The sequence below is a fragment of the Microtus ochrogaster genome, assembly GCF_000317375.1.
Source record: "Microtus ochrogaster isolate Prairie Vole_2 chromosome 14 unlocalized genomic scaffold, MicOch1.0 chr14_random_2, whole genome shotgun sequence".
Lineage (NCBI taxonomy): Eukaryota > Metazoa > Chordata > Mammalia > Rodentia > Cricetidae > Microtus > Microtus ochrogaster.
The window spans coordinates 14,040,743-14,064,299 of NW_004949097.1; the positions used below are offsets into that span (position 1 = coordinate 14,040,743).

At 45.6% G+C, this 23,557-nt stretch overlaps 1 protein-coding gene across 2 annotated transcripts in view; it reads left to right on the forward strand.

The window, feature by feature from the left end:
* Ccdc91 (coiled-coil domain containing 91) overlaps positions 1-23,557 on the forward strand; it is a 182,387-nt gene that overhangs the window by 56,219 nt on the left and 102,611 nt on the right. The window contains exons 3-6 of one of the 2 annotated variants that reach the window (XM_013352825.2): positions 5,632-5,718; positions 6,472-6,632; positions 7,339-7,542; positions 9,232-9,336. In XM_013352825.2, the coding sequence (XP_013208279.1) occupies positions 5,700-5,718; positions 6,472-6,632; positions 7,339-7,542; positions 9,232-9,336 (489 nt within the window). In that variant the 5' untranslated portion in view covers positions 5,632-5,699. The remainder of the gene's footprint in view (positions 1-5,631; positions 5,719-6,471; positions 6,633-7,338; positions 7,543-9,231; positions 9,337-23,557) is intronic. The other variant, XM_013352824.2, reaches the window with a different exon arrangement.

Sequence of the window (23,557 nt, forward strand, 5' to 3'; positions counted from 1 at the left end):
CTACAGAGCTAGTTCCAGGACAGGCTCCAAAGCCACAGAGAAACCCTGTCTCAAGAAACCAAAAGAAAAGCTTGGCTGCTTGAAGACTCGTGGAGGAATTCGTGAAGTGTCTCTGGCAAATTATAATTGTGTATGTGACATGGTAACAAGGTTCCAGAGACCATAAAGCTGACATTGAGAGAGACTCATGCCTTCACCTTCTCTTGTTGTAATAGGAGCAGCAGGCTGTGTCCCGCCACCCAGCTAGCTTTACCCGAAATAATTACATGGAAACTGTATTCTTTTAAATACTGCCTGGCCCATTAGTTCCAGCCTCTTATTGGCTAGCTCTTACATATTAATCTAACCCATTTCTAATATCCCTATAACACCACGAGGTGTCTTACCAGGGAAGATCTTAACCTGCGTCTGTCTGGAGTGGGAGAATCATGGCGACTCTTCAATCTGCTTCTTTCTCCCAGCATTCTGTTCTGTCTACTCCGCCTACCTAATTTTCTGTCCTCTTAAAGGGCCAAGGCAGTCTCTTTATTTAACCAATAAAATCAACACAAAACAACAGACTCCCACATCACATATGTGCTATGGAATATTACTGTAACTGTGTAAAAGTGCATTGCATTTATTTACACTACATTTGTTTAATTATGAAAAGATGTGTTGCTGTTTCTCCTTGCCTGCCTAAGGCACTTGATTGGTCTAATAAAGAGCTGACTGGTCAATAGCACTGGCAGGAGAGGGGTAGGTGGGGCTGGTGGGCAGAGAGAATGAATAGGAGGAGAAATCTAAGATCAGAAAAACAAAAAGGAGAAGAGAGTGAGGGAGAAAGAGCCCAGGGCCAGTCAGCCTAGGCAGCCACCAGTCAGCAGACAGAGTCAGACATAAAGACAAAACGTAGATTTAATTTAAAGAAAGCTGGCCAGAAATGAGCCTAAGGGAAAGCATTCACAACTAAGAGCTGGTTGGTGGCCCAAGAGAAAGCCCGGTATACATATGTGTGGACAGACAGACAGCACAAGTGCTTTTCCATCCAGCACCGCGAAGGTTCATAGAGAAAAAGAACAGAAGCTCTTACAGCTTTTCATAAAGCAAAACTATCGGTTCACCCAAGACCTGCCCAAGGCTGGAAGGGAACCAGGCAACTGAGACCATTCTACAGGTTCCTAGATAGAGGTCTGCTGCAGAGAGATTCCTCCTTGTGCCATCATTCCAAGAGTCACAAGGGAGGCGGACGCTGCACGGCTGTGGCAGATTTGCATTTCTCTCCTGCAGCTGTGAAGGAACCAGGGATCCAATGTCACCTAGGGCTGGGTAACATACGGGTGATGGCTGTCTGGAGTGGGAGAATCCAGATTTGTATCCAGTGTGTGTCCTGTGCCAGACCTGAGACACTTCACGAATTCCTCCACGAGTCTACAAGCAGCCAAGCTTTTTTTTTGGTTTCTTGAGACAAGGTTTCTCTGTGTCTACGGCGTTCCCACAAGCTGTCTGCCATCAGGTCCAGTAGCTTCTGTTTCTTCCTCCTACTGGAGTCTTTGCCACGTAAGCCACTCTAAAGTCTCTGTTGTTGTTGTTTTTTTTTTTTTCTCATCTCATTTGCTTAGTCTTTCAAATTTTTTGCTCAGTTTTAAGTTCTTTACATACTAGGAATTCGGCTTTATTTGTGATACATTTGTATATGTCTACATTTTAGTCTAACTTTTATAAGATCTTATATTTAAAATACTTTAACCTTTGATCTTTTAAAGATTTTATTTAGGTTTTTACTTTGTGTTTGTGTGTGCATGCACACACGTGTGCAAGTACCTCTGTATGCCAGAAGAGGGCACTGAATTTTCTCTCTCTGGAGCTGGAGGTTGGGTGTTGGGAATTGAAGTTGGGTTCTCTAGAAGATCAGCAAGTGCTTTTAATTACCGAGCCATCTTTCACCCCTTAAATCTTTGATTTTATTTTGTGTCTTACCTCTTCCCAAAAGGCCAAAAAAAAAAAAAAAACAAAAAAAACAAAAAAGTTTATGATCTCAGTGACTTAATACACCTTGCCTCTTGTGTACGTATTTCCCATTGATGAGTCTCTCTCAGGCTGTTCTGATCTGCTTTGCTGCCTCTTCATTGGCTGAAGTTTTGCTGTCGTTCATTGTAACTTCACGCAGGAGTTTTCTGTGGCTACCTCTTTCTGTGGTCTGTAGTGTCCATTTCTTTTGCCCCATTGAAAAGCCTGTTAGTCTGTATGGGGATCACAGGAAGCCTGTGCCTTAACCAAGGAAGGAAGGACCACTGGATGGCGTTGAGGTCTTTACAATTGCAGGGCTGTCTTTGTCTTGGCCTGAGCTTCCCTTTGTGTCCTTTGTCACGGTTTTCCTTACATTGTTTGCTGAACTTACGAAGTGTTCTCTCTTGTTTCACCAAACTCAGTGTGTCTTTTGTCATTGTTCTCAGGAGGCATCCAACTGTTCGACATTGGAACAGGACGATTTGTTCATATTGAGGTTTCCTTTAATTTTTATTTCAGAGTGTTGGGATTATATAGGTTCGGCCCTTGGTAAGAAAAAAAAAGGCCTTGTGATGTCATTGGAGCTTCATGCTTGTCTATAGGGTTGTTGTCTATGGCTTAATTTCCCCCAAAGAAAAGATATATTCCTCAAGAGACCTGTTCTAAAAACTAACCAAGTCAGCTTCACAAATCGTATTTCTTTAAGCATTTGCCATTTTAATGAAAATTTTAAATTAATTATTTAGAAGTTTGAAGACTTAAAATGATGAAAATTTCCCAATTTAAAGCTCTGATTGTTGCCATTTAATTGTTTATATTCACATGTTGCCCGTTTTATCGGATTAGCTACTATTATTCTTAGCTCTGCTTTGAACCCAGAATTTGAAAAATTAGACCAATTATTTTACAAATCTTTTTTTAATACCCATATTATCCCACTCTAATTTCTCTTTTTCATTTCTTTAGTTTGATTGGGAAAGTAATTAGTTTTTTATAAAAGTTTCTAGATTGTATATGTATGTCTGTACATCTGCATTCCTAATTACTGCTTTACGTATAGTACAGATTCAGGTAAGTAATGTTTTACGGTCATTTGTTTCTTAGATAATATTCTCAACTGAAAGCAGATAATAGATTTACATTGCGAGTGAGCAGATAATGGGGCAGGTGGAATAATGCAGAGAAGCTGCTCTTCAGTGTTGTGGAAAAGAACACCGTGCTCAGACTCCGTCCTCTGCTGTGTGCTCACACTCCCTGTACCTCTGTGGAGAACACAGCGCTCTGACTCCGTCCTCTGCTGTGTGCTCACACTCCTGTACCTCCACAGAGAACACAGCGCTCTGACTCCGTCCACTGCTGTGTGCTCACACTCCCTGTACCTCCGCGGACTGCTGTGTGTGCTCACACTCCCCGCACCTCCGCAGAGAATTGCTGTTTTCTTTCAGCTCGGCCAGGCCTTTGATTGTGAGCTCGAGTTGCCTGTTATTTCCCACCTTTGAAAGAGGAAGCCGTGACTCTGAAGAGTCCGTGTAACTTGTCTATTTTTTATTTTTATTTTTATTTTTATTTATTTATTTATTTTTTGGATTTTCGAGACAGGGTTTCTCTGTGGCTTTGGAGCCTGTCCTGGAACTCGCTCTGTAGACGAGACTGGTCTCGAACTCACAGAGATCCGCCTGCCTCTGCCTCCCAAGTGCTGGGATTAAAGGCGTGTGCCACCATCGCCCGTGTAACTTGTCTAAAGCTGACCAACAAGGAATTGTCCGTTGTTCACACTGGAGCCGAGTCCGACTCTTGGGTTAGCTTGTGTTAGGAGTGGCACTGTGATGTCATAAATGCCCTGGGCCGTGTGACAGAACTGTAGATGCCAGCAGCAGTGTGACTGCATGAGGTGGTGCTGGCCTGGCAGATCCAGTGTTGAGTTAATGGAGAGTGAGCCATGAGGCTGATCTGGGAGGTGTGAACTGGTAGTCAACTGTAGCATGCCCGCGGGACATCTAGATGGATCCTTGTGGTAATCAGGTAGGCACATGGCCGAGAGGGCCAGGGAGTGCTCAGTTTCCATTGCTCTGTGGGTCATAGGAGATCTAATAATGGGCCTGGGAGTGACTGAAGGAAGGGGCAGGCCGCTTGTATGCACTTAAAGGGGTCCAGAGAGCAGAGCGAGTGTTCGAAGGGCCAGTAGGGCCTTAAGTAACAGCTGCAGGGGACTGGCCTGAATGGGAATGAGGAAGGTAGAGATGGGCTCCCCTCTGCCCAGGAAGTGCGGCTATGAAGGGGAAGGTGCTTGTGTGTGGGGGGTGCCTGTCTGAGAGCCAGGCCCTCCTCTCTCCTCCTCCTTTTCCTTCTGTAACCTCTTCTCTCCTCATGCTCTCTCTGTTTACTTTCTTCCTTTTCCCATTCTTCAGCTTTTCTTCCTACTGTCCTCTCTCCTTCCTTCCTTCTTCCCCCTCCTTCCTACCCTTCCTGTCTCTCTTCTTTCCTTCCCCTTCCCCTCTCTTTCTTTTTTCATGTGACGAACTTGGGTATTCAGTGTTTGAAGAATTTCCCCCAGGATTACATGGCCTCCTGTTCTAAATCATGACGGTAGATGTGATTGCCAAAGATGGTGAAATACCCAGGCATTAGGGCTGTCTTAGGGGTTTCTACTGCTGTGATAAAACACCGTGACCAAAAGAAATCTGGGGAGGAAAGGGTTTAATTTCAGCTTACAGCCCCTTACCACAGTCCACCAGTGAGAGTCAGCGCAGGAGCCTGGAGGCAGGAGATAATAGAGAGGCCATGAAAGAATGTGTTTGCTGGGTTGTTCTCCATGGCTCACTCAGCCTGCTTCCTTATGCTGTAGAGGATCGCAAATGCGGAAATGCACCACAGGCTTGCCCACAGGCACTCTGGTGGGGGATTTTCTCAGTTGGTCTTCTGTCTTTCCAGATGATGACTCCAGCTTGTGTCAGGTTGACAGAAAGCACAGGGTGGTACTGCTGGGTTTGTTCCTGAACACATTTTGTCCAGGACGTTTAATATCTGTGACAACCACAGTGTGCTAAATGCTTTCAAACCTTCCGAAGACACGGAAGGACAGAAGGACAGGCTGCTCTCCGCTGTTCTGCGCTTGGTGTGACATTGTGGTGCCAGGCAGTACTTTGTTCATGACTCTCAGAGTTCATCATACGGATGTTTTAATCTTTTTAGACAACTCACTGTAACCAAATGTAGGGAGGATTTGGGAAAATACTGAAAAATATATATCAAGTTCAAACTTGAGTTAAAGTTCTACCTTTTTGTGCTTGAGTTGAAAAATTTGAAGTACCCCTTTGTGCAGCTAGACACACAGAAACACGCATGTACGTAGGCACGCACGCACACAGACACACACCTGTGCATACTGATTTAAGTTCAGAAAGAAGCTGACTCTGCAGCTAAATGATTTCCTTTTTTAAAATTAATTTTCTTTTGAGATTTTTGTACATGGTTATTATATTTGTTATTAAATTATATTTATTTCCACCCTCTTATTCAGTGTACACAACATTGTTAGAGACAATAAGCTTTTACATAACTAAGCAATTCCTTAAAATAACAATCAGAAATCTGTGCATTTAGCTCATTAGAATTTACTGCCTTCTGTGTGTCTTTCTTCAGGGGAACACGCTATCTCCATTGTGAGCCACCTTCAGAGTTTGTGATAGGACCCGAGGACAGAGCTACCGATGCCAATGTGGAATAAAGGTCATTGCAGTTAGGCCGCTGGGTGTGGGAATGAGGTGACCGCCAAAGATATCTCCTTACATTCCAAAGCAGAGTAGATTCAGTTGACTCTTTGGGAGCATTTAAAATTAAGTAATATAAATATCTGTTTTTTTCCTCATTTGCATTTTTGTCTTTTTTTGTACTTGTCAGTCAGCTGCTTCCTTAACCTTCTAATGAGAGCCTTAATTACAGTGTAACAGTGGTTTATTATGGATCTGATAGTGAAACTGTCCTTCAGCGTTACTTTTGTGGAAACAGTCCAGTAAGTGAAGATTGACTTTAACATGAAGACTTAAAAATAAATTTATTGCGTAAGAGGAACCTCCAGGTTTTACAGCAGCCCTCCTCTGTCTTTGCTTTGCCGCAGTGAATGTTTAGCTGTGAGCGCCGCTAGGTTGGGGCCAGGGTCACCAGTGTGTGACAGTGTCTCCCCATGCCTCCTGCCTTTACCCTCGGCCACACCAGTACTGTGTACTGCGTCATCGGCTGGACATTTCCTCTGCTGGGAAATGGACATCTCCAGTGCTAGGCTAGTGTGTGTGCTAACGACTTTAAAACATGTTGTGTGTGACCCGTGGAAACATCACCTGTAATTCAGAAACACTCCTTTGGATTTTAGACGTTAGCCACCCAGTGTTGGTTTTCCACCTCTACTGCTCTACCCCACACCGTCCTAGCCACCTTCCCTGTCTGTGTTGTCTTCTAACACGGTTCTTGTGCTTCTGTCTTCAGTATCCGGAGTGCGTCTCTCGCCAGCTTCTCCGGAGCTCATTCTGGACCATGACCACACGTCTCCGTCCTCTGGCCACCTCCCTTCCGATGCTATCATCTCCTCACCAGATGACACGCGTGCAGACAGCGGCCTCGTGAGTCAGACCATCCCCAAGGCTCAGGTGAGGGCTGGACTCTCGGAAGGAAGCCTGCTTCCTACCTTAATTCTGTGCTCAGGTGCTAGCGTTTCTGTCACAAAGGTTGATGCTTTACTCTGGCAGACAGCTGTGTGTGGCCATTACAGTGGACTTAGCTTTGCATATGGTATCTTGGACTTAAAAGGAGAATAATAGTAAATAAAAAAAAGAGTGATTGTTTTTGCATTTCAAACTTAAAGTTAAACTTCAAAAAGGGATATATTTATTAAAAAAATATTTTTTCTCTCCTGGGAGTATTAACATGTTCTTAGGGTCAAGAGCATCTATTTCAGTTTTAGGGTAAAGCCGCGGAGGACAGCATCAGTGCAGTGTGTTCATTCAGGTATCTGTAGGCATCGTGCTGGGCATTGGAGACAGGGTTCCAAAACTCGGTTCTTAGTCACCTGTCAATTTTGCTAGAAGTTGATAGTTAGCATCATTAATACATGTGAGATTCTGAGTTGCAGTTTAACTACAAATCTGTCCTAGGTCAGTGTATACATTTCAGACTGGGTACTTCTAGATGTATCGATTGAAAGATCAGGCTGTTTTGTAACAGTGTGAAGTCTTCTGTTGGTTCACTTAGGGGGAATGATCTCATTGTTTGCACCCCAGCTTATTTCTAACTGTGGTTTATGATGAACATCTCCTTGACGGAATGGTCTAACCCTTCTCTGTTAACATGGTCTAGATCCAGCAGTCAGCGCATACACATCTGAATATCCCGCTTTTCCCGCTTGGCTTGACGGATGAGACGAGCCATGGAGCAATTTCACTGGAGGATGACCCTGAGGGTCCTGGAGCCGACGTGTCCAGCTCACAGCTCCAGCAAAAAATATCAAGTCTGGAGACCAAACTCAAAGCGTCTGAAGAAGAAAAACAGAGAATTAAAAAGGTGTGCGCACACATTCGCCTGGGAATGTAGAATCGTATTTGCTAGCAATTTGATATCCAGTTCAACGCAAAGGGGATTGAAAATTCACCGAAGAATGTATTGTGTTCCCTGGGGTGGGGTTCAGGTCTGTCACATTGGCCACTCAGTGGAGGCACCTTACGAGAAGCAGCCTGTCAGGGGCTAGAGAGATGGGTGGCCCAGTGGTCAAGAGCACTTGCTGTCCTTGCAAATGGATCCAAGTTTGGTTCCCAGTACCCACATGGCAGCTCACAACTGTCTATAACTCCGGCTCCATGCCCTCTTCTGGCCTCCAAGGGTCCTGTATGCATGTCGTACACACAGATACATACATGCAGGCAAACACACATAAATAACAAAAACTAAATAAACCTGGAACAGGTCTCTAGTCAGTGGTTAGCACAGCCATGCATCCAGCATCCGATCCCACCAGCCAGACACGGAGACTCTCAGGGACACCCTTTCTCTCTGCTGGAGGTGCTTGTTTACAGACCTGCATTTCCTGCTGCCACAGCAACACAGCGGGTTTATAATTCCGTTGTGCATACTTCAAGTAGCTGAAGATCATTTAGTGTCTATGGTATGATGAGTATAGGTTATAAGAAAATATCATGTTTTTTATAAAGAACTTGAGCATCCTGAGACTTTAGTGTCAGCATGGACCCACATGAACTCGAAAGTTGAGTGCAGTTCTAAGGCATGCTCAGATTTTTCTGGGGCTTTTTGTTGTTATTTCTTGCTCCTCTAAGGCTTCTGTTTCTGTCGGCAGTGTTTTACTTCATGTGTGGATTTCAGGTTTGATGAAATGATGGAAATCTTCTTCCTGTGGGAGGTCAGGTACCCCTGGGTGTTTGAACACAGTTGTTCAGGGAAGGAACTGACATATGTTCTTGGCTTCCTTCTGTCTGTCTTTCTATCCATCTACCTATCTTCTATTATTTGTCACCTGTTATCGTTTCTGTACATTCTTCAGTTTGTTTCCATCCATTTGTCCACCCATATGCATGTCTGTTTATCTTAGCCAGTTCATCGAAAGCACGTACAGAGATTGGGTTCTGTTCATAGTACTCTTGAGACACTCTTGTTCTTATTTCTTGTTTTGTGTTTGTGCTGTGTACCTATGTACATGGTTGCATGCATGTAGCAGTACATGCCCATATGTTCTCTGGAGGTCAGAGGTCAGTTGGGGAAGCCTTCATCTATTGCTCTCCTCCTGACCTAGAGAGCTCACATTCCACTGAGGTGGTTGGCCTGGGGGACTCTGTGGATACCCCAGTCTCTGTCTCTCTGTCCTGGAGTTGCAGATGCCTGTGGACACCGTTGGCTTTGTGTGTGTGTGTGTATGTATATGTGTGTATATGTATGTGTGTGTGTGTAGGTGTGTGTCGGGGTGTGGGTGTGTGTGTATGTGTGTGGGGGGGTATGTGTGGACAGTCTACACTCAGGTCCTTCATGCTTAGATAGAGAGCACTCTACCCCCTGAGCTGCCTCCCCAGCCTCAGTCTTGCATATTTATTAGTTTTAATCTTACGTCAATATTCGATATTGGCTTAGAAATTAGTTAACTTAGGCAAATTCATACTTGTATAATTTTTAGACTTTCAGCTATTTTTCCCGATGTTTACTTTATGCCATGGGATGTAGCAGAGCTTGTGTTTGGCTTCCTCGTAGGATGTGGACTCACTGATGGAGAAGCACAGCGTCCTGGAGAAGGACTTCCTGAAGGAGAAGGAGCAGGATGCCCTGTCCTTTCAAGCCAGATACCGCGAGCTTCAGGTGAGCAGGAAACACGCTCTTGTTTCCAGACATGCGTGGTGAGTGTGCCACATGGCGCAGAGAGTGGTCCCCTACTTTAGTCTGGGATGAACTGGACGCGGCATTCTCTGTTGTCATGACTTTTTGTGATGCTGACATCAGATCACTGATTCCATGGTAAAGCTACGGAAGGTGCTCGCAGATAGAGATCTGGAGAATCTGGGAAATGGAGTTCGTTGGTTTTGTTAGGACAGTGCTTTACGTGTAGTCATTGGAGGTAGGAGGATGTCAAACTCTGGGGCATTCGGACCAGGAAACACCCGCTGTCTCTGTACCTGCTGCTGACTTGCTGATCTTAGTCCTGGGTTGTCCTGTGCCGGGTGCCCACATTTCCTGTAGAGCAGGGTGAGGGACCCACATTTCCTGTAGAGCAGGGTGAGGGACCCAACCACATTTCCTGTAGAACAGGGTGGGCAGCCCATGCTTTTTTATACTTAGCTATCTAACATGTGTGTGGTCTGAATATGTCGCGAGCTAAGACAGAAGAGCAGCGTCTCTTGTTAAGATGAGAAGGTGTGGATGCTGGCGGGGCCTTTGCAGTGTCCTCAGCACAAAGCACACTGTGGCCAGGATTCCTGGATGTGCCAACAGTAGGGTATGTGAGTGGATCGAAGCCCTTCTCCAGAAGAAATGCCAGGGTGTATAGTTCTAAAATAATATGCTTATTCTGGAAAAAACGGGCAGTACAGAACAAGAAAACTCAAATTCTTATTTATCACAAGGAAAATTAAAAATCTTTTCCCATGTTTTCAAACATTCAGCTTTTAATTGTCAGGTCTGAGAGGAAACCTGCCATTCAAAGTTCAGCATGGGGCTCACGCTGGCAGGGGTTTTCACTGCCCAAGAAAATGATTAACAAATGGAATGTGCGTAAAACTTCAGCTGACTTTTTAAAATATAAAGCACTGCAGAGAGTTCTGTTATTTTTGTGATGGGCACATGGAAATTTAAGACCTTGTAAGAGCCAGGGCACAATAGGGACACCTCCCTCTCCTCCCGCTCTGCTCCTAGGGTGTGTAGGCCAAGTGAAGGGAGCCAGTGAGTCAGCTGACCTTGCTAGAACTGAGTGGAGCATGCTTACCTCTCCCCAGCGTGGTCCCACGGTGGCTCCAGGTGAATTTGCTGCCTTCTCAGAGAGCAGTCACACTGCTGTGTTAAAAACAATAACAAACCCAGTCGGTTCCTAAGGCTTTGTTTCTAGCAGCTGTCAGCTTGGGGAGCCATGGCCAGCTCTGCGCTCTCAGTGGAAGCCTTGAAAGACCAAGCTTGCTTGCTGCCTTTATTCTGTGGTGACCAGTTTCACGTGAGCGCATTGACGACCTTTCTTATGATCCTGCGGCATCATCAGCCTTCATTCTGATCCTTCCCCATTCATGCTTCTACAGAAGTGCCCCGTGGTTACAGGAGATGGAATATGTCCTGCTTAAGAATTAAAAATCAATAAATAGAAAACACACCGAGGCTGTTAGGGGAAAGTGAATTGGATTTTGTAGCATTAGGTCGCCACCTGTGTTCTCTTCCTGACTTCACAGACCATGCTAAACTTCTAGGAGTGGGGATCATTGTCACTATTATCACGCTTTAGTATCTAAGTGTTGAACTGTCGGGCTCTTGGCCTAACTCTGCTGTGGTCACAGCATCGTGAGGTGCACAGGAACCTGAAAACAGCACATTTGCTGGGTGAAGAACACTGAAGTCGCCCTGCAGTGCATCAGCTGACACCTGCTGTGCTTGGGTAGTTTTTGTGTCGTTTCAGAAGAGGGGACTTATCTGAGGAAATGCCCCACCAAACTGTACCCTGGGCAAGCCTGTGGTGCATTTTCTTGATTGATGTCTGACACAGTTGGGTCCATTGCAGTGGGGCTAGCCCCTGAACCGGAGGTTCTGGGTGATGTAAGAAAGCAGGCTGGGTGAGCCATGAGGAGCTGGCCAGTAAGTAGCACTCACTGTGTAGTCTGCTTCAGCTCCTGCCTTGAGTTCTTGTGGTTTCCTTCAGTGATAGACTGTGATACAGATGTATAATCAGAATAAACCCTTTCATCCCCAAGTTTCTCCATGGTGTTTTATCATAGCAGGCAGAAACCCCAATTAAGACAAATTGGTACCAGAGAATGTTGCTGTGCCACGTGACCGTACTTGGGTGAGGATTCTGGAAGAACTTTGGTCTGGAGAAGCCATTAAATGTTCAGAGCTCAGTGAACTGTTGTGAGAAGGCAGAAGACAATGCTGAGAGTAGTGCAGGCAGCAAAGCCCCTTTAAAATTCTGCTGGGGCACCCTATGTTTGAATTGGGAATCACTGAAGTGAGACTTGGGCTTTTCTGGGACAATCACTACTAGTCAGCTAAGAGCGCAGAATCAGCCGTGTTTAAGAAGAGACCAGCGCCGTTGAGGTCAGTTCTTCGGGGAATTGATGCCTCGGCAGGATCAGACTGGGCTGTACTTTGTGCTGGCACATGAACTTGGTCATGCATCTTGAGGCATAAAGGGGGTCGGAGTCTCTGAAAAGAGCCCCAGAGGGGCTGTTGGTGGAGGTGCAGCCCAGCAGCCAGTGCTGGCTCCTACATAGTTCCACAATTTAAGTCTGTCAACCGTGGTAAAGAGGAAGCGTTCTGTAAGATGGAAATGATCACCTGAGTCTGCCTTACATTGAGGTCTCTAAGTTCACATGTGATTCTGTATGAAGTCTCTGGAAACGTAGATTCTGGCTGTATGTATATTCATGTAGTCTACAGTTCTCAGTGATTTAGGTCACAGGTCGCTCAGGGCTGGCTACAGAAGCTTCCTGGTCCTATAACCCAGGACCTCTTGGGATTGATATTCCTGTAAAGATCCGTGCACAGAGAAAACAACAGAGTTGTTGTCATTGATGCGGGTTGGAGCTTTGCTCTATAAGATGGCATAACTTTTCAAGTTGACCTGATAATGTATGATTTGGTAAAATGTGGTTTTAATGTTGACAGCCACTGTGTCTGCTCCAAGGATGTCTGTGTGCCCTGTTGTTACCTTTCTTCTGCTGTGCTGTGTGTCATGGCGAAGCCTCGGGTGTGCAGGGTTTTGCTATCAGTCAATGTCGTTGGGAAGTGTTGGTAATAGGTTGTTTCTTATTGTTTAACAACATCACCGCAAGAGGAAAACACGGACTTGTAATGGATAAGCCTTGTTCTCTCCCGGTGGCAAAGGAACCTGTTATTTTTGAAAACGCCAGTTCGCAGTCTCTAGGGAGCTCCTGCTCTCTCTCTCTCCTTCTCTGAGGTCAGCCTCCGACCTCAGCCATTCTAGAACAAAGCCACAGACCTCAGCAGCCAATGTGAGATGAGTGTGGGGCAGATCTCATTAAATTCATATAGTTTACCTAGTGGCTACACCTCAGGTTTACCTAGCGGCTACACCTCAGACTTCTCCTCAGTTAGAGTTTTTTCATATAGAACGTAGAAGAAAAGATGAGTCTGTGTCCACTGTCAGAAGAACACGCTAAGACGTCGCTCCCAGGCTTACATATCTGAGATAACGTTGGAAAGGGCCAGCTGTTTCCCAGTGCTGTGTTTGTGTTATGACCATTTGAAGGATTCTCAATTTCTGACTTTTCTAAGTTGTAGACATGTAATGGGAAGATAGTTGAAGGATATTCACAGTGCTTGGTTTGAGGTCCTCTGCCCTCTAAATGTTCGCTGTCGAGGAGGTATTATGCCTTAGCATGTCTGGGCGAACAAGGGCATTATGGGAATTATGAACCACCATTAGAGGGTCATTATTTAGGTCATAGTAGTGTTGAAATAAGAGCGGCGGGGCTGCGTCCCAGGCACCCGGCCGCCCTCATAGCTGTTATAATAAAAGCGGCAGGGCTGCGTCCCCAGCACCTGGCCGCCCACATGGCTAGCTCTAGCTTATGCCCCGAAATAATTACACAGAAACTGTATTCTTTTAAACACCACTTGGCCCATTAGTTTCAGTTTCTTATTGGCTAGCTCTTACATATTAATCTAACCCACTTCTATTAATCTGTGTAGCCCACGAGCTGGCTTACCAGGAATGATCTTAACCTGTGTCTGCCTGGAGTGGGAGAATCATGGCGACTCCCTGACTCAGCTTCTTTCTCCCAGCATTCTGTTCTGTTTACTCCGCCTACCTAAGGGTTGGCCTATCAAATGGGTCTAGGCAGTTTCTTTATTAATAAGAAATCACTCCCACATCATAGTAGTCTTGCAGTTACTTCATGAGACAATATTTTTCCAACTTCTGACTAAGGCTGGTCGTCTTTTTCCTGCCCTATTTCTGCTACTTTCTTGAAAACTTAATAGAATCTTGTTGATACATTCACTATTTGACTACTTCCTTCCCTGTAGAGAGTGGAGGAAGCCCTGAGCGAATGAAGTCTTCTTGATAGTGTTTTGTTGGCATGAACTGGCCATGCCAAGGACCCTGAAGCAGGAGCAGAGAAGCCTTTCGTTGGTGTGGGAGTTGGAGTCTGGAGAGTGGGGGGCTTGTGATGAGCCTGGAGAAGCCCTCAGCAGAGACTTACCATGCTGCCCCTTTGCTCTTGTGCTTCCAGCATCTAGAATTGTGAGCTGTTAATGTTGGGTATTTAAGCTGTCCAGTCTTTGGTGCCCCATTAGATTGCACAAGCAGTCTAAGAAACGGGTTCAGAGGTTGGTTTTTAAATTTCAGATTATGCTATAGTTGTCCATTTAATATACCCTGTTTGTCTGTGCTGGGCTTGGGTGACGTCAGTTTTGAAGTAGTTCACAGTGTAAGCCAACCGAGGGAAGTTACAACTCATGTAATTTTTCTTTAATTATTTACTTTTATGAGTATTATGGGACTTTGTCTGCATAAGCCAGAAGAGGACATTGGATCCCCTGGGTTGGAGTTGCACACAGTTATGAGCTGCCATGTGGATTCTGGGAATTGAATCCAGGTCCTCTGGAAGAGCAGCCAGTGCTATTAACTGCTAAACTATCTCCTCAACACCAATTTGTGATGGAAGCATTACTAAAGTTTATTTCATTTCAAGCCAGTATATGCTATTATATAACATCTTCCACGAAAGAAGTATTTGCCAGAAACTGGGATGCAGTGCAGTGTGGAGTAAAAGCAGGACCAGAGTACAGCAGGTCTGAATGCTCACCGGATGCCGGCTGGCCGCACCGATGCCATCCACAGCAGCGTGCAGTGTCCAGAGCGGCCCCCAGATGAGAGCAGGCCTCGGTCCTCATGCACACACTCTCCACTGCATAGGAACTGCTGAACAGGGCTCCACCGTCTGGCTGGTCAGTCTTTACCCCGGATATCACCCATTTCCCCCTCTCTTTTCGGTTCATGGACCTGTACTCTTTCGCTGCAGACTTGCGGTGGCAGAACCCCCACCGCGAGTGGGAGAACCGCTCTTGTTTAGCTGCTCTGTAGCCTCCAGCTTCTGTACTGATTTTGGTGGATGTTCTTTCTATGTGCCCCTGGCACCCACTCTGGCTTCATGACTTTTTTCTTCCACATTATATATTTTTGGCACACTTTCCTAAAACTATTTTTCTAGCAACATAGTCTATAAAACTGTAGGTTAGAATATGAAAGATACTGTGGTCTCACGTCGTATGAGTGGCCCTCTTGCAGGCAGAGACTGTTCATTACTCCCAGCACTTCATCTGAGTTCACCCAGCCAGCACCTGCAGGGGGACCTGCCTTCCTTGTGCTTGTCACACCAAACATGCGTGACTTTTTTTCTTATAGTCACTGACTGTTTACATTTTCTGCATTTCCCTTGTCTCTTCTTTTGTTGTCTTCTCATTTCTATCTTCATTGATATTGTTTACAAAGACCTTCGTGTGTTAGGTGTTCACACACCATTGTGTTAGTGCTCTTTCTTCCTATACTGGATGCAGGCATCTGTTGTTGTCTGCTGAGTTGCTCATTTTATACAGGTTCTGACTCACCTGCATTTCCTGCAGGCTGCATCAGACAGCCCCAGCTCTTAGACTGTTTGCACACGCACACTTACCCCAGCTCCCTACCCCCATGCCCCAATTTGGGTTCACCCGTCCGGCACCCTACTGTGCTGAACTCTGCTGTCCTCTCTCATTTCCTCGTGTTCACGGGGCAAGGCGTCTGCGTTGCTTCAGTGACTGGCGTATTTAGTTATTTAGTGTTTTATGTGTCACTTTCCTGGCTATTTTTGCAACGTTGATTTTGTTTGGATTTTGGTGAGAATTGCTAGGATAGGACTTGCTCTGAGCCCTCCAGCCTGGGGCTGTTGAGTCTTAGCGTTCTGATCTTTTGTCATCTTTTGTCATGTTCCCATGCGTTCTAAAGACTCACCTCCAGTAATGCCAACAAATTTAGAAATTAGATTTCCTGTTATCATCATGAAAGGCTGAAGTCTGCTAGCACCTCAGATTGCCGTGAGTTCCTTTATCCTCCCATGGGCAGTGGCAGCATGTAAAGCCACTCATGTTTGAGTCCATGTGCATGAAAGGTGCCCTGCTGTTTGTGAAGGCTTCCGACGCAGACTGGGAGAAGCCATCAGTGGAGCTTCTGGGCCTTCTGGACCATCCGGAGCTGACTGACGGGCAGTGGCATGAATGGCACCCGCAGTTGAGTAGTGAGGGTGTCTTGTCAAGTCCGTATGGGATCTGACAGGGTGGGAACTGGTTAGGGACCAAATCAGAAGAAGTTGTTAGAGCCTGTCAAAGATGAGCTTCTCTTGCTCTTTGAGAAGACGTTTGTTTGGGTGAGTCTGAGGGAATGCCACAGACAAAGATAAGTTTTATTGATTGGGAGACTACTCCAGGATTGTCACCAGGTGTAAAGAATGGGAAATAAATGAAAGTTGAGAAGATGTAATGACAGAATTTTAGGCAGAAATGAATTGAGCAACTGTCAGAGAAGGAAGGAAAACACCCAGAATGGCTTTGCCTTTCTGTTTATGGTATTTTCCAGGCCTTTCCCTGTTAACCATTTCTGTTGACTGTACATTTCATAACAATAGTGATGGATTTCCTTTGGTATATAGCGTATTGTCAGTGGAACTGCAGGGTGGAGGGTAGTCAGACAACACTACCTGCCTCAGGTTGCCCCACCCTGGAATCCCAGCCTCTCCCTCTGAAGAGCCGTCCTAGGTGGGTGACAGTCACCTCTCCAGGTGCCCAGACTGAAGGCACCGTGGCTCTCTGATCATTTCTCCTCTGATGTGAATCTCTCCCTCGGTTCTCTCGCTCTCAGCCTGCCTCCAGTGTCTCCCTTCACACTTTGCTCAAACAGGAATAGCAGACTTAGCGACGCTCCTCCTCTTTAGCTGTTGTGCTTACACAAGCTCCTGGTCCCATGACTGTAAAGTAATGCGGGTGGACTTCAGTCCTTACACATCCTCTGCCCTTATTTCCCTGCTTTTTAGTATCTAACTCCCCTTCCGGACTGTAGGAACACTAGGATTTGAAATGGTGAGTGCTTTTTGGTTTTGTTTTCAGGACTTAGCACCAAGTATAATGTATGAAATGTCTCATACATTGTACTCTGTGATCGGATATCATCTGGGAACACTAAGGAACCATTTGGTAGCTGCAGCAAAGGCCGGATCACACTGGAATATACTAAAAGTATCACACATTGTTAGGTGAAGGGTGGCTGCGATTTGTGCCTCCATTGTAGGATGGGGCCATAGAAGTATTTCCTGTGTTCGATTGTAGTATGGAGGCCACTTGTTGGTTCCCAGCTGCTTAGCCCCAAAATAATCACACATAAATTCTATTAAATCATTGCTTGCTTCTTATTGGCTAACTCTTGCATATTAATTTAATTAATTTCTATTAATCTGTGTATTGCCACTTGGCTGTGTCTTAGCAGCTAAACTTCTGGCATCTGTCTCCAACAGGGCTCCATGGCTTCTCTCTGACTCTGCCTTCTTTCTCCCAGCATTCAGTTTAGTTTTCCCCACCTTGCTCTGTTCCCCTATAGCTCTGCTATAGGCCCAAAGCAGTTCCTTTATTAACCAACAATATCACAGCATACAGAGGGGAATCCCACATCTTTCCAAGGGAGGTGTCGGATGGAAAGCGGAATGGCCTGCAGGTGTTCGGGGGAGGGGGGGAAGTGGAATGTCCGCTGCTGCACATGAGCAGAGTGGAGGGCAGATTCCAGGTGTCTGCCCAGGAAACCCAGAGCTTAGGGTCTGTTGCTAAGTGAGACACAGGCGTACCTCTTCTTCTATAGGTGTGAGGTCAGTTGTAGCATAACCCAGAAGCAGCTTTTGAGCAAATTAGGATTGTGTGTGGGAGTATTTGGAGCATTCCCTGTCTGTCCTTGCAGCATTATGTAGTTAAATATTCAAAGTGTCTTTCTGTGTATTCCTAAATGTGTCAGGAAAACTCGTTCAGTCTGGGGCGTGCTCCTTGTCTGTATGGTTTGAAGCCTCACCATTTGGAGTCGGAAAACCGATTGGTGTGCCCTTCATGGGGAAGACTGTTTCTCTGGCTGTCAGCACTCCTACTGCCTGTCGTGGGCTGAGGTGATGGAGGAAGGTCATTGGTTAAGTAATAAAGAAACTGCTTGGCCTCATAGGTTAAAACATAGGTGGGAGGAGTAAACAGAACAGAATGCTGGGAGGAAGAGGAAGTGATCTCAGACTCGACAGCTCTGCTCTCTGGAGAGAGACGCCATGCTCCCCTCTCCCGGACAGATGCGATAGCTCTGCTCTTTGAGACACAGGTGATGAAGCTCCAACCCAGGATGGACGTAGGCTAGAATCTTCCCGGTAAGCACACATTAATAAAGTGCTACACATTATTAGAAATGGGCTAGTCCAGGTGCGAGAGTTAGCCGAGAAGAGGCTAGATATAATGGGCCAAGCAGTGTTTAAAAGAATACAGTGTCCGTGTAATTATTTCGGGGCATAAGCTAGCAGGCGGCTGGGGTGCTGGGGACGCAGCCCCGCTGCTCCTATTACAACACTGAGGCCCCGCCAGCTTTCTGCCACCCACCTTAGGCTGTTTAATGGTGTTGTCCTTGTCTGGCTCATGTTTAGTTATGTTGGTGAGACTTCATGGTTGTAGCTTCTGAAATTAGATGGAGACCATTACAGAAAGCCGCAGCCAATCAAAATGCAGAGTTGTGGAGCGCAGTCCCAACTGATCCATCTGCAGTACAACTCCTGTATGGAAGGCTCAGGGAACTTTGCAGGGGATCAGGGTGGAAACTGTCTAAGAGCCAGAGGACCAGGAAGTTTACTGTGGGGAATTACTGTATTTTGTAAAGGCATTAAGAGATAAAATTAGCATATTAAAAACCCTTTTATTTATATTTATAAATTAAAAACAAATACCTTCTTAGCTGTCTTTGAAAAATTCCTCAGTAATGGACTATTTAGCTGAGAATCAATATTTAAAATAAAAATCCCTAGTGCAGTTAGAGTTCTTGAATAACCCTCAGATAGTTGAAATGATGGTGTTTAGGAAACACTGCAACCCATTTACTTCCCACTAACCCTGTAAAGTGTGACTTTTGGAGGATAAACATGTATTTTTTTCCTACCTGGACCGTGCAGTGTCTGAATGGGGAATAAAGGTGCCTGCCTGCAGTCTTACTGCAGAAGCTGCCGTGGGAAACAGCTGCCCATTGTTCAAAAGATGCTTGAATTGCGTGGGGCTTCCAGGACCAAGAAGTTTCGTGGAAGCAAGGTGTTTGGATTGGACTTCACAGCCTTTGTCCCTTGGTTGACTCTCCTTCCTTCTGTTCATCCAGAGTGATTAATAGTGCTGCGGAGTGAATTTCATTTCCACTGAATCCTTCCTTCTCTCCCACACCCTGCAGATGCTCCATCGGGCAGAGCCCTCGTCTACTATCCCTGCAGATAGGAGCTCTGACTGCATCGCTCTCTGTGGGCAAAACCCTCACCGCATACTTCAGTGTACAGTGCTTAATTTTCTTCTTTTTGATACAGGGTCTTACTGTGTAACCCTGGCAGACCTGGAACTCTCAAGAGATCCACCTACCTCTACCTTCTAGGTGTTGGGAATAAAGGCATGCACCACCATGCCAGGCTTTCTGTTTGGCACATTTTGTGTTTTTATAGGAGGAGATTTATATATGATTAGTGCTCATAGGACTGTCAGAGCTGGTGTGTGTGGATAGTGTAAGTTTGCAGAGATGTTCCAGAGTACAGTGATTGGAACAGGGCTGGACAACGCTCACAGGTTGTTTCTCTCTTGGGACTTACTTCTTCCCAGTGGGAGATGGGTGCCCCGACCTTGTGGCAGAGTAATGCCCACAGCCCATTTTCAGCCTTTACACAAAGAAAAGAAAATGAATCTGATTGTGCAGGAAGCCTTCTGAGAAGGTAATCTCTGTTTCTTGAGTGAGCTGAACACCAAGCAAGCCTGCTGCTCTTCTGGATTTCTCTCCAATAAAAAAATTCTTGCTCTCAGATCAGAAATTGTTTTCAATTAGACTTCTGCATTAAATGCAGCTTTTGGGATTGTAATCTAGATTCTTTGACATCTGTTTGAAAGATCAGGGAGTAGTCTCGAGACAAAGACAGTTAAACATGGATCTTTTCCTTAACTTTTATTTCACTTCCACAACATAAAAAGTGATGAGCTACACAGGCCAAACTACATCCTGACTCCAAAGACAGAGTCCTATCTCCACTCCAGGCTTGTGGTTTCTGGTTGTCCACGGTCTCAGTCTGAATATCCAGCACCGAGCGTTTGCAGCCAGCACAGCTGTCCTGACAGAGGTTCACACAAGGAAACGAGTCCAGCTGGGCTAACGTTACAGGGGCAGGAGAGGCTGGAGTGCAGTGCTCTAGGGAGGTGGTGATGATGCTGTAGTTTGTGCTGCGAGATTTTTAAACATTGTGGAAAAGCCACAGCCCTTGAAATAATGAAGCCTCTTCCCTCTCTTCTGAAGCCCAGGACGTTATGGCAATGACAGTTATAACAAATTAGTCTATTTTTGGAATGATTACTCTGTAGTGTTCTTCACAGAGCTAGGAGACAGTTCACGGCTTGTCAGCAGTAATGTTAGCCCTCCAATCAGGAGGATTCGTGGCAGCCACGTGCACATATTAGGAGAGTACCTGTTCACAGTGTATGGCTAACCCGTTGTCGATTCTGTCAGCAAGCACACTTGTGACAGAAGTCTTGGTAAGCCAGATGCAGGGCTTCCCGCTTCAGTAATGAGCCCTCAAATGAGCAGAAATCAGCGTGGTAACAGGATAGCACATTAGCTTGTCAGGAAAGACACAGTCAACATCTTGAGCGAGGGAAGGATTGCTTCCATGTTTACTTCATGCAACTTGTGTTTGAAAGAAGGTTCTGAGAAGCACGCAGAGGTTTTGTTATATGTAATTTTGCTATGTTAAAGTTAAAGCCTTTCCTTTTTGTTTAAACAGAAAAAGGGGAAATGATGGAGGAAGGTCATTGGTTAAAAAAATAAAGAAACTGCTTGGCTGGCCCTCATAGGTTAAAACAGGTGGGAGGAGTAAACAGAACAGAATGCTGGGAAGAAGAGGAAGTGAGCTCAGACTCGACAGCTCTCCTCTCGGGGGCAGACGCCTCAGAGAGATGCCATGATTCTCCCACTCCAGACAGACGCAGGTTAAGATCATTCCTGGTAAGCCAGCTCGTGGGCTACACAGATTAATAGAAATGGGTTAGATCGATATGTAAGAGCTAGCCAATAAGAAACTGAAACTAATGGTTCAGGCAGTGTTTAAAAGAATACAGTTTCCGTGTAATTATTTCGGGTAAAGCTAGCCGTGCGGGCGGCAGGGTGCCAGGGATGCAGCCCCGCCGCTCATAATACAATACCAAAAGGATAAAGAGAAGGCATGGCCTGCAAGTCTCGGGAACTTGAGCTTTGAAAGTATTTGTTAAAATGGCAGTTGAAAGTCCTTTTCTACCTCTTTATTATATTTCTTATAAAGCAATGAGAGGAAGCCCCTGTTCTGAGTACCTGTCTTCATTTTTATTTAGAAAGTTCATCAATGTTTTGTGAACTTGAATGAATCCTGAGAATGTTCGTGGCTGGTCACTCACAAAATATTCCCAGAGCTGGGGAGATGAGCGGTCACTCTGCACTGTGTGGAAGGACCATGAGGAATATCTCAGTTGGGAGCGGCAGCATGTGTCTGTAGTCTCAACACCACGAAGGCAGAGGCAGGAGAGACCAGTTAAGCTGAATTGGTGAGCTCCAGGTTCAGGGAGAAACTCTGCCTCGGAAAACAAGGTGGCGAGAGACCGAGGAAGATCTTTGTTTTATGTACCCTCCTGTTAAGGCCATCTTGCTTACGGTATACTGTTGATGTATTATTAGCCCTGGCCCAGCTGGCAGCAGCGTCTGAAGAAACCTGGCATCAGTATCTTGTGCTTTACCCTGCTGGCACTAATGAACACAAGACAGCCCTAGGGGGCTTAAGGGCCACCGTAAGCAGTGACATCATCAGTAGCAGTGCTGAATGCTGAAAATACCATGGAAGTGTCAGTTGTTCACAATGCTACCATGGAAACAAGATTGTCACTTTGTCCTAAATGTTAGGCCACGCCACATTTTCTTTTTGTTACATATTGGCTTTTAAAATAATTGTGTGATGTGCGCACACGTGCCCACAGAGGCCAGGATCAAGTGTCATCCCCTGGTGTTAGGAGGTTGTGAGCCAGTTGACATGGGTCCTAACTGGGGTCCTTTGGAAGAACTGTAAGTACATGCTGGTTACTGCTGAGCCATCTCTCCAGCCCACTGAAGTTGGAGGTTTCTCTCCCATCTACCATTCCCAAATAGCTACTCTGAAGCTTAATATTAATTACAAACTGTTAGGCCTATTAGCTCAAGCTTATTAACTGGCTCTTACAACTTAAATTAACTCATTTCTGTTAGTCTACATTTTACCACAGGCTCATGGCTTGTCACCTTACATCTTGCTTTTGGCGACTGCTGGCATCTCCCTGACTCCGCCTTCTTTCCTTTCCCCTGTATTCAGTTTGTCTTTCCCACCTCGCTATATTCTGCTCTACCATAGGCCAAAGCAGCTTCTTCATTAACCAGTGGTTTTTATCAGTTTGTTTTGGGGTGATTATAGAAGCTCCTGGTGTGTTGACTTGGAATTACAGATGATTCCTGAGTAAGCGGTCTGAGAGGACTCTGGGGTTGGCTGGTGCTTGGCTTTTGACCTCGCTGTACAAACTTGTGTTGGTGGAAGTACCCTTCAAGGGTTTTCTGCTTCCTTATCCGCTCACGGTAACACCTGTTCTTTACTGCAGCTGTTGACCCTGACAGCATCAGCCTTCCCTTACCTCCGTTTACACACTGTCCCTGTACAGTTTCATGAAGCCTGATCCAAAGGCATATTCCAGGTTTATCAGAATACTTCTGTCTTATGGATATATTACTGTGAGGCCTGTTCTGTACTCAGCCAGTTCTTAATATTCGCATTGTTAATTATGACTGTTGTGAAACCATATTGAAGGGTTGGGAAGGTGCTGCACGGTGGTAGAGCATTTACCTGACACATGCACCTGCAGGCCTGAGATTGATTCCCAACCTTGATAAAACTAGCACTAAAGCGTATACCCAATGGTTTCTAATGGTTTGCTTTCACATGTTTAATTTTTATGTTTGAGAACTGATTTCACTTTGTAGCATAAACTGGCCTGGCACTGACTACATGGCCTGGATTGGCCTTGGATTTGCTGTGCCACCTGTCCCCACCACTGTCTCCAATTGTGTTTTTAAAGGCAGACGTCAGTGATCATGGTTTAGAGTTCAGTGATGTCTGGGGTGGTGTGTGTGTGTGTGTGTGTGTGTGTGTGTGTATCAACAGCTTAGTAGGGGTGGAGCTTGAGAATGTCGGTCAACAAGGTCTGTGTAGAACGCTTGGTGGGCAGATCTTTTGCTAGAAGAGCTGCCTTTCCACATTTAGAGTGGGGTGTATTTTTTTTTTAATCTAACTTGCTGGCCCAGCACAGTTTGAAGGAGCAGTTTTAAGAGGGAAAATGGGTTTATTTAAAGCAGGTATTTCCCGGCGCTCAGTGACAGGCATTTTTTTCTTGGAATTACAGATAAATCCTTCCTTTTGTCCAGGGGTTCTTTAGTCCTTCCCCTCTTTTCCTAGTGTTTGGGCTCTGAGCAAGCCTGTCAGCTCCCTCTGTTAGGGTAGTCCACAGGACTGTAGGTGGGCATTCTGTCTGCACACACAGG